This window comes from Rhinopithecus bieti, unplaced genomic scaffold (genome assembly GCF_001698545.2).
Source record: "Rhinopithecus bieti isolate Rb0 unplaced genomic scaffold, ASM169854v2 scaffold_5889, whole genome shotgun sequence".
In the NCBI taxonomy this organism is placed as follows: Eukaryota; Metazoa; Chordata; class Mammalia; order Primates; family Cercopithecidae; genus Rhinopithecus; species Rhinopithecus bieti.
The window spans coordinates 1,128,152-1,138,467 of record NW_016805277.1 but is presented as its reverse complement, the minus strand read 5'-3'; the positions used below and the strand labels follow the sequence as shown (position 1 = coordinate 1,138,467).

At 56.2% G+C, this 10,316-nt stretch overlaps 2 protein-coding genes across 12 annotated transcripts in view; one reads left to right on the top strand and one right to left on the bottom strand.

Moving 5' to 3' along the window:
* JADE2 (jade family PHD finger 2) overlaps nt 1-10,316 on the top strand; it is a 59,473-nt gene continuing 49,157 nt past the window's right edge. For 2 of the 10 annotated variants that reach the window (XM_017871972.1, XM_017871963.1), the window contains exon 1: nt 1,456-1,805. The gene's annotated coding sequence lies outside the window, so the exon portion shown is untranslated. Of the gene's footprint in view, nt 57-95; nt 226-1,455; nt 1,806-1,853; nt 2,083-2,433; nt 2,555-4,091; nt 4,215-5,565; nt 5,811-10,316 lie in introns of those variants that run through there. The other 8 variants (XM_017871971.1, XM_017871965.1, XM_017871966.1 and 5 more) reach the window with 8 other exon arrangements.
* LOC108529553 (translation initiation factor IF-2-like) lies at nt 2,084-4,057 on the bottom strand. Of its 2 annotated transcripts, XM_017871975.1 has the most exons (3): nt 3,362-4,057; nt 3,035-3,206; nt 2,084-2,505 (listed from the first exon to the last, which is right to left on the bottom strand). In XM_017871975.1, the coding sequence occupies exons 2-3, from the start codon at nt 3,114-3,116 to the stop codon at nt 2,165-2,167; spliced, it is 423 nt and encodes a 140-aa protein (XP_017727464.1). In that variant the 5' UTR covers nt 3,117-3,206; nt 3,362-4,057; the 3' UTR covers nt 2,084-2,164. The 2 variants fall into 2 exon arrangements, with proteins under 2 accessions (XP_017727464.1, XP_017727463.1); XM_017871974.1 differs by lacking the exons at nt 3,035-3,206; nt 3,362-4,057 and adding an exon at nt 2,743-3,024.

Sequence of the window (10,316 nt, the reverse complement as noted above, 5' to 3'; positions counted from 1 at the left end):
TGACCCCCGATTCCTCCCCGACCAGGCGGCCAGTCCTTCTCCTTCCTCGAGAGAAGGTGAGCTCGGCGGGCGCAGCGGGTTGGGTGGGTGTGGCCCGCGGCTCCGGGAACAGACCCAAGGCCCTGCCACCGCCGGCTAGCAGCCCGAGAGCCCGCCCGCCTGGCGAGCGCAGGCTCTTCTTCCAGAAACTGCGAGGATCCGAGCGCACTGTTTGTGCACCACAAGGTCAAGTCGGGAAGTGGAGCCGGAGGAGGAGGGGCGAGGAGACGAAGGGTGGGGAGAGGGGCGCCCCGCTTCCTCGCCATGTGCCAGCCTTTGGAAGTTACCCCTCGGTTTTTAACCCTTTCGGGGTAATGGGAAGGAAGAGCAAGGAGGAAGGGGTCGCCCTGGGGCAAAATCCTACTGGGGCCAGGATGTGCAACCAGTCACCCACCCACCCATCACTGCCTTCTCCACCCCCCGGAAATGCGGGGCAGCGCTAGGCGCCAGGAGGCACTCGGGAGGGGGGAGGGGGCGACGAGCCCAATGGGGACCCTCTCTACGGACCGCCCCTCTTTTCTTGAGGTCGCCTACAATTTCAAGTTCCTCCGCCCGGAATGTTAGTTTTCCATCTGGCGTGGGTGCGGGGAGGAGGGCCGCGCCCCCTCCCCAAGACTCGCGTGCGCCCCTCCACTCCCCTCCTGCCAGCACTTTCTGCTCACTTCTGGCGCTGCAAAACGCCACGCGATTCATTCGATTCGCATTTTAAAACCAGCGATTCAGAAGCAGGGCCTAGGGCGAGGGTCTTCCAGCGCTGGAGGGCCCCGGGGGGCGGGGTGCTCAGTGCAAACCTCGTTCCCTCCGCGAGTGTCGCCTCCAGGCTGTTATTTGCAAAGAAACGTCTTTTTGACGCAGGGAGAAATGGCAAATTTTAAGTACGTCATTAATATGGCGCCAAAAGATTTTTTTAAGTATAAGCTTGCTTTTTTTTTTTTTTTTTTAAGGTTGCGGGGGGCGCCGCCCGGGTCTGGGGCGCGTAGGGGGCGGGGTGTGAGCAGAAAGTGTGAGTGAAAGAGTGGAGGGGCGGGGTATGTGTGTGAGTGTGTGAAGTGTGAGCAGACCTGATGGGACTTGCACGGGCGCAGCCGCCGCTCGGGCCCGGCCCTGGGGACAGGGCGGGCTGGGGGCGCCCCAGAGTCCATAGGGAGTCCGGGCCCAGGGTGCCGGCTGGCGTGGTGGTGGGGGCGGTGAGGCAGGTCACCCTCCCCCCACGGGGCCCGCAACGCTACCTGGACTCCCCGCCGGAGCCAAACAACTGGGCGGGGGGTTGGGGGGGCGGCGACGGGGGTGTCGGGAACGGAGATCTGAGTGAATAAGAAAAAAGTGGCTACATCCCCCTCCCTCGCTCCTCCTGCCGACCAACCCACCCACCCCCACCCCAACACATTTTTTTTTTTTCTAAGAGATCACAAGGAAGTCTTGGTTTAAAGAAACAGAAACATACACAGGGGGTTGTGAATGGTGCCGACCGCGGCCATCGCAGTTGGAGGCTATTTTTTGGGGGGGTGCAGTAGCGTCCATGGAGATTACTTGCGCCAAACTCCTAGCGGCACGGCTCAGTCCGGCGGGCGGACAATCCCGGCGGGGGGCTGGGCCGGGACGCGGGGCCCGGCCGCTCCCTCGCCGCGACCCCGATGGATGCGCGCCCCCCGCCCTCCCGCGCCGGCCCCAGGAGCTCCCGGCTTCGGGAGCATCCTTCCCGCGCCGGTCCCTGCAGCGGCGCGTAGCCGAGGGCAGCGCCAGTCAGGGGGGCACCGCGAAGCAAGGTAAGATCCAGCCCCCGGCGGATGGGCCCTGCGCATCTCCACGACGTTATTTGGTGTTTTTGCAACAGATCTGCCAGCGCTCTTCGCTCCCTCGCTCTCTCTTGCTCGCTCGCTCCCTCTCTCTCCTGCTGGCTGCCTGTTCTAGGAAGCCAGCGCGGAGGGGGGGGGGAGATGCACAGCACAGGGGAGAGAGATTGCGCATGTTGGTCAGTCGTGTTTTAAAGAGTACAGTGCGGGGAGGCTGAGAGGGGCGCATGCAACAACAACTTTTGGAAGGGTGAGCTTGGCGACCTTCTTTATTAATGACTGCGGCAAAGCGCCCCCGGGCCGGCGAGGGGGCGCGGGCGGGCAGGGGCGCGTCAGGGCTGCAACTTGCCCCGCGGGCTCCGGTCGGGCGTAGGGGCTGCGGCGGGAGATGGATACGGTGGGGAGGTCGAGCGGCCGGGGCGGGGGCTCTGAGAACCTGGAGCTATCTGCCCTCCTGTCTCCCCGAGTTTCATTTTGTTGATACGCAGCACGTCCGGGCGCCGAACCGGGCTGAGCCGGTGCACATGACCTCGCGCTGGGCTCACGTGCAGCCGGTCCGGTCCCAGACACCTTCCGGGGGCCACCGCCTCCGCCCTGTCGCCCCCTCTCCCGGCCCGGTGCACGCGGGCGCTGCACGCGGGGGCAGCATGCTCGGCTCCTGGGGTTGGAGGCTCTGCACAAATTAGACAGTTTTTTGGAGGGGCGGGGGACACCCTTTACAGGTGAGTGTGGAGGGTGCGGAGCCTCGGCGCCAGGGGTAAGGACTGGGGTCGGGGGCAGCCTCCACCTCCGGGGCCGCGCGGGAGTCCAGCTGGGGAGAGGCGCTGGGAGAGTGGAAATGTACCGGCGGCGGCCGGAGCGGCGGGTGCGCGCCCGCGGGGCGACGGCAGGGGGCGTGGCCCTTGTTTACCTTCTCCCAACTCTGCCGGTTCGCGTCCCGCTTCAGGGACGGATCCGCAGTCCCCTGCCCCCTGCCTCGGGCCCTGCACCCTGGGTGGTACCAGGAAGATGCCGGTTCGTGGCGGACCCCGTTTGGGACGCACACACCTGACTCTCAAATGAGTGACATTGCAGCCCCCGCCCCCACCAAGCGCTGCTGCAGTCCCTGTGCCGGATCCCCGGCCCCGCCCCGCCCCCGGCAGTGGCATCTTCCCGGCCTCACCTCCTTCCTCCCTCTCCCTCCCTTCTTCCCACCCACTCGCCTGCGCCTGCGGAGCGGCGCCCGCCCGCCTCTTCCCCGCCTGGGTGCAGACTTGTGGCTCCCCATGGTTTCTTCCCGCCCATCCCTGGGTCCTGAGACACCCTCTCCTCTCGGCGAAGGGATGAGGGGTCAACTTGGCGATTCGCAGCTGTTCTGCCGGAGGATGGGGATGCCTGCGAGACAGCCAGGAAGGCTTCACTGTAGCTTCCAGAGGCCCAGCCCTGTCCCCTACTACACACAGCTACCCACCCCACCCGCCCCAGGGCTCGGCTGCCCTTCCCGGCGTCTCTTAAACCCCTCCCCCGACCTGGGTGTCAAGCCCACCCACCTCCCGGCGCCGCCCCCGGTCCGAACAGCCTCTTGCCCTTCCTTCGCCTGGGCCGGAGCCCCCCGCAGCCTCCTCCGGCTCCTCCTCCCGGCTCCCGCGGTCGGAATCACGCCGGCGCGCCTCCAGCCTGCGGTCCCGCGGACTGCCTCCAGGGGCGGGCTGGAGGCGCGCGCAACTCTCCTTCCAATCCCCTCAGCCGCTGCCGCTGGCCTGGGCACTTCTTTACCAGCTTGGCTGCTGGTCTCTTGCTGGAGGCTGGGGGAGGTGAAGAGTCACTGGGTGTCTTTGCCCTATACCGAAGGCACACTGCGGCCGGCGATTCTGGTCTGCAGATTTCCAAACCTCGCCACTGCGTCTAGCACCCCTGGCTCATCTTCTGCAGGATCCTGAGGCACAAAGTTTTATCCCTGGTCAGAGTTTGTAGGGGGTCATCGAGAGGTGTCATGTTTCCATTCAGAGCGGTTCCAAAGCGGCTAGGAAGGGGCTGAGTGGGACCTGGCCCTTGAGCTCTGATCCCAGACAGGCTGTCTGGTGAACATTTATGTCTGCAAACTGAGTCCTGGGTTTGGGAGGTGGTAGAGTCGCCTGGCCCCTCCTCTCGGAGTGGCATTAACTCCCTCCCTTCACTGGTAAAATTCCCAGTAGGACATTTGGCAAAAGGACTGAGCATGGAGCTGCCAACCGGGCCTGGCTTTGTTTCCTGGGTTCCCAGGCTTCTCCCCTACTCTGACTTTCTTTCTCACCTTAGGGCCCCAGATGAACGCACCATCCGTCTTGTCCCATCTTCCTTAGACGGGTTGGGACTCGCAGAGCCATCTAACAAGCAGAGGAGGAAAATAACAACAGAATAACTGTAAGGGGAAGGAATGAGTACTAAAGTTGGCCCAGGCAGGGAGGAGGGCTTTCATGTTTAAGAGATGCTATTTGCTTTTTGGGTCACAGGCTGCAAAAACAGGCTTTGATCCGAAGTGGGCGAATAATTTATTGAGCAAGTTTGCATGGTAGGGGAAAAAAGGGATGTTTGTTTGATCTGGAGCCCACTAGGTTGTCCCAAGTGCTGTTGGCTGTTGTTTTGAGTGGAAAAGCATTTGGTTCTGCAGCAAATGCCTCACAGAGGGAAGTCCTCGCCCCAGGCAGCAGGACTTGCAGTGAATGTTGGTTTTGAAACTGTTTGGCCAAGGGTCCCCCCAGCTCTTTTGGAGGCGAAGTGTTTAAGGATAGAGTTGTTTGGGCTCAGGATGCAGCAAATGTTTCCAGAATGTTTTCCCGTCCAAAATGCTTTTCCTTTCCCTAAATTGCCTGGCTAAAGAGCCAGTATCAGTGGTCCAAGAGGTTGTCAGAAATCTCCACTTAGCTTTCATTGACTGGTGAGGTGGGACTGTCAGTCCCCAGGCCCTAGATGCACCACAGAGTATTGAAGTTAGGCCTTGGACGCTGACCCCCACATCCTTGAGGGTGGGAGGCAGCATATTCTGGCTCTAACCTAGTGTTCCTCTTAACAGGAAGGCAGTTGTCTTATGCTCACGACACAGGTAAGAGGCTTCTAGTCCAAATTCTTCATAGCACATGCAGCAGGCTCTTTGGGACCTCACAGTTCTCCCTTTAGGTTCTCTGATGGGGAGGCCAGGTCAGAGTTGGGGAGCGGGATACCCTTGGCTTGCCCTGTCCTCCAGATAGTACCCTTACCATGTGGCTCAAAAGCTTACAGTTATAGGTCCGCTCAAAGCTCCTTTCAGACAGCACATAGGAATCTGGAATACCCACACCCTGGAACTTGTAGGCCTGTGCACTTTCACCCACTGGGGATGGGGTACACATTCTGGAGCCAGACAGCCTAGGTTTGAATCCTGGCTGTGCAGTTACCAACTGTCATAATGGCTCTATACCTCAGTTCTTTCTGTTACAAGGAGCACTTTCTGCAAATGGGATTAATAACAGTACCTATCTTATGGTGGATGTATAGAATAAGTGATTACCTAAAAAAGACTAAGTCCAAAGCAGGCATGCGATAAGCACGTCATTAGTATTAGTCATCCTTATTATACCTGGGGAGGGCCCCGATGCAGCCTTTTTTTTTTTTTTTTTTTTTTTTTTGGAGACGGAGTCTCCGCTCTGTCGCCCGGGCTGGAGTGCAGTGGCCGGATCCTGGCTCACTGCAAGCTCCGTCTCCCGGGTTCACGCCATTCTCCTGCCTCAGCCTCTCGGGTAGCTGGGACTACAGGTGCCCGATGCGGCTTTGACCTTTGATCTCTCACCTTTAGGCTAGGCCAGAGAACCAGCTCCCTTCTCTGCAGAAGGGATCAGAAGGATCCTGCAGGTGCCAATGCGCAGCCGATATGGGAGCGAGTGGACAGAGCTCTGCCCTCTCTGGGGCAAAGAGTAGGGTGAGAAGGTTCTGAAGAACAAAGTAGACAGAGTCTTTTCATTCTCCCACCATCTCATCCCCTCGGTACGTCCCCAGAACTGGTCTGGAGGGTGGGTGTGGGCAGCATCTTCAAGGCGAGCTGGGTCCCCTCTGGGACACTTGAAGTTGCAGACAGGCAGTGGCGGATGTTGGAAGAGGGTTCAGGCTCCTCTAGAGTTGGAGAAGCAGGTCCAGGAAGCTGACTGGAGGATCCCAGGCAGCAGCCCTCTACTCTGTGTACAAAATCATTTTTGTAACTGCAATTACTGTCCCTGAGAAGGCATTAAAGTTAATGAGAGATACGAAAGAGTGGGGCTGTGACCCCTGTTTAAAGCAGTTTAAGAGTGTGCAGCTCTTGTTTTCTGAATGTCTGGACTTCGCAACACAAGGAGGCTCTGAGGACAGGTTTTCCAGCCGAAATATCATTAAATTGTATTAGCATCTTATTACACATACGCCTTAGTGGTCTGCCTCAGACAGGGAGAGTTTTTGTTTCTCTTTGAAAGATTGTGTCTGGAATGGTAAATTGCCTGCTTGAAAGCCCTTTTTTCCCCCTTTTTTAAGGAGGAGGACGAAATCCTGCTGTGTGGTGGCGGGCAGGCCAGGCCTGGTGGCCCCTGGAGAGGAGAGGCTGGAGGCCAGGTTGGGGTGTTTTAACTGCCCAGGGAGTGGCTGTAGTGGCAGGCCTGAAAGGCCCACTGTTCCCAGGGTCAGCTGGAAGGGCGTTAATGGAGGCCCAGGGTGTTTATTTGAGTTTATTTGCAGAGAGGTCTTTAAAGGGGGCTGGCATTGGGCATTGGTGTTTTAAGTCCAGACCTGAGGCCCCCACTAAGACCAATCACTAGTGCTGCCAAGAAAACATCTGCCACCAAATTGCTGCCCTATTACTGAGTTGACATTGATCATTAGCCAGGAGCCCAACCAAATAAAGCCTCCTGGAAAATGTGTGAGGTTAAGACGGGGAAGGCAGGCTGTGAAAACAAGGGCAAAATCTTGGGCTAGGGTGTTTGTTCCTGCAAGCCACAGGCAGGCCAGCTGGACTGTGTGGTCCCAACACTTCTTGGGGGAGGGAGCGAGAGCACACTCAGCACTCCCTAGTATGTCTCTGGGGTCCTGGCCGGGGTCTAGATGGAATGCTTACTCTTCATGGAATATACATTCCCAAGGAGAATGACATGCAACAAGTAGCTCAACAAGCACAGCTGGGATGGGTGTTCCATGGAAACTGGGTGGTGAATTTCTTCAGATACTCTGATGAGCATAGACTGACATGGGCCACACTGAAGCTTAAACCTGAAGGTTGAAAAATCAGACATGCATAGACCACATAGAAGAATATTCCAGGCAGAGTGGAGTACAGCATGTGCACAGGTCTCGAAGTATGGAATCTTTGGCTTGTTCAAGGGAATGAAAGGAGCCCAGCATGGCTAGAAGGTGGTGAGGAAGGGGACGGTGGTGAATATGAACTTGTCCAGGTGGCGGGGGCCAGACTGTGTAGGGTCTTGTGGTCAGGAGCTTAGGATTTGTCCTTTGACCTATGAAGCCGTTGAAAGATTTTCAGTGGGGGCATGATATGATCTGATTTATGCCTTTTAAAATTTTTATTTTGTTCTAATTTTTTTTAGAGATGGGGTCTTGCTGTGTTGCCCGGGCTTGCCTTGAACTCCTGGACCCAAGTTATCCTCCTGCCTCCACCTCCCAAGTAGCTGGAATTATAGGCGCATATCACCATGCCCAGCTTCTGATTTATACCTTTTTTTTGAGACAGAGTCCCACTCTTGTTGTCCAGGCTGGAGGGCAATGGCACAATCTCAGCTCATTGCAGCCTCGGTCTCCCAGGTTCAAGCAATTCTCTTGCCTCAGCCTCCAGAGTAGCTGAGATTACAGGCTTCCGCCACTACGCCTGGTTAATTTTTGTATTTTTAGTAGAGACGGGGTTTCATCACATTGGCCAGGCTGGTCTTGAACTCCTGACCTCTCAAGTGATCCGCCCGCTTCGGTCTCCCAAAGTGCTGGGAATACAAGGATGAGCCACTGCGCCCGGCTTTTTTTTTTTCTGTTTTTTTTTTTTTTTTTTTTTTTGAGACAGGGTGTCACTCTGTCACCCAGGCTGGAGTGCAGTAGCGTAATCACAGCTCACTGCAACCTCAACCTCCTGGCTTCCACTTCAGCCCCTTCAGTAGCTGGGACCACAGGCACACGCCACCATGCCCAGCTAACTTTTGTATTTTTTGTGGAGTCGGGGATTTGCAATATTGCACAGACTGATCTTGAACTCCTAGGCTCAAGTGATCCGCCTGCTTTGGCCTCCCTAAGTGCTGGGATTACAGGTGCGAGTCACCACACCCGGACTGATTTACGCTTTTTAGACATCACTCTGGCAGCTGTGTGGAGCCTGGACATGGGTGAATTGATAGTGGAAGCTGGGAGATGAACAAGTGGTTCAGGCAAGAGATGAGATTGGTTTGGACCAGTGTGGTGACAGTAGGAAGAAAGTGGGTGTGTTCTGGAGGCAGAGCCTAGTGGACTTGGTGGGGCTGAGGATGCACAGAGAGGCTGTGGGCTTCTGCTTCATTGAGGGGACTCTACAACACCCACACTTTGTTTTTTTTTGTTTTTTTGTTTTTTTGTGTTTTTTTTTTGAGACGGAGTCTTGCTCTGTCACCCAGGCTGGAGTGCAGTGGCCGGATCTCAGCTCACTGCAAGCTCCGCCTCCTGGGTTTACACCATTCTCCTGCCTCAGCCTCCTGAGTAGCTGGGACTACAGGCGTCCGCCACCTCGCCCGGCTAGTTTTGTATTTTTTTAGTAGAGACGGGGTTTCACCGTGTTCGCCAGGATGGTCTCGATCTCCTGACCTCGTGATCCGCCCGTCTCGGCCTCCCAAAGTGCTGGGATTACAGGCTTGAGCCACCGCGCCCGGCCGACACCCACACTTTGAAGGGGAGCTTCCTACATGTGTCTCCATGCTGGGGGTTGCATGAGAGGTGCCAATAGACTAGTGCAAATGGCAGGAAAAGGAGATCCTTTCTTTCCTAGAGTCTCCTTTATAGGTAGGATTTCAGGAGCACTTTCTGTTCTCGAAAGCAAGTGCCTTGTGACACTGAAATCTCCCACAGCAGACCTTGCTTTGGGGAGATGGGGAAGCCAGTGGAGAGGAAAAACCAGAGGCCAAGATCACATCTAAGCACTTCCACCCCCACGTGTGTTTGCAGTCCTGGATTTCAGCTTTGGGAGAGGAGTCCTCCCTGTCCCTCTTGCTGAGTTTGCAAGGAGGGTGATCCATGGGGCAAAAAACTGACACAGTGCAGTCCCAGGCCTCATTAGCCACTGTGACAGTGGGAGCTCGCTGGAGCAAGGAGGCCTTCGGAAGACTTGGTTTAAAGGAAAGAAGCTGCACTCACAAAACAGTGGCTTCCCTCTCAAGCCTAATTATTATAACAATTAAGCCACCACAGAATTTGCTCCCTTAATAATAGCCTCCCATGGGACAACCCTGACCCAGAATAATCCCTAGGCACTCTGGGGTGTTCCGTGGAGGACAGGGTTGGATGGGGAATTGGCTTGGTGCAGGGTGTAGGTCCGCATGCTGACATTCAGCTGTTGGTCCCTGGGCAATCAAGGAGTCCTTCCTGACTGTGTAAGGTCCCTGCCTCTTTTTTAGGAGCCCTTCCTCCAGGACTCTCCGACCTGGTCCAAGGCTGCCATGGTGTTACTAACTGGCACCCATATGGATAACTCGCCACTGTGCTGAGGGCTTTATGCTGTTCTTATTTATTCCCACCAGCTAATTCTGGCCCACAGATGTGTTTAGTTTGGCCCTTTCAAAGTGTTGTAAAAATTCTGACTCAGTTGCCAACATTTTAAATTCAGGACATTTGTGTAAAAAGCCAGTTCCAGTTTATGTCCTCTGGGAGGTAAGTCTTTCCCAAGGTCCCTGGTCTGTGAGGAGAGGAGCTAGGATTTGAACCCATCACCCCTGAATCCACAACTTCTGCTTTTAATGCTGTGGGAGATGCTGGCTCGGAAGTGCCTTCTTTGCAGGAAATGAAGAGAAATGGAATTCGCATACAGGATTACAAGAGAAAATGGGTGGGTGCACTTTTAGCACCTCCCCCCCAACTCCACCCACCAATGTCAGGACAAAGCTGGGTTGCCCTGAGCTGGGCTGGGCTGAGCTGAGGAAGATGTAGGCTAGTATTAGGAGTCAGAATTCTGTCAGTCAGCTTTTGTCACACTCTGTTTTTTTTTGAGACGGAGTCTCGCTCTGCCGCCCAGGCTGGAGTGCAGTGGCGGGATCTCGGCTCACTGCAAGCTCCGCCTCCCGGGTTTACGCCATTCTCCTGCCTCAGTCTCCCGAGTAGCTGGGACTACAGGCGCCCGCCACCTCGCCCGGCTAGTTTTTTGTATTGTTTTAGTAGAGACGGGGTTTCACCTTGTTAGCCAGGATGGTCTCTATCTCCTGACCTCGTGATCCGCCCGTCTCGGCCTCCCAAAGTGCTGGGATTACAGGCTTGAGCCACCGCGCCCGGCCTTTTTTTTTTTTTTTTTTT

Bases quoted from the DNA above. Each gene is read 5' to 3' on its own strand.
- LOC108529553 (XM_017871974.1), bottom strand. From the start codon at position 2,980: ATGCCACTGCCGGGGGCGGGGCGGGGCCGGGGATCCGGCACAGGGACT. The intron at 2,506-2,742 runs GTAAACAAGGGC...TAATTTGTGCAG, and splicing joins ACCGGCAGAGTTGGGAGAAG to AGCCTCCAACCCCAGGAGCC.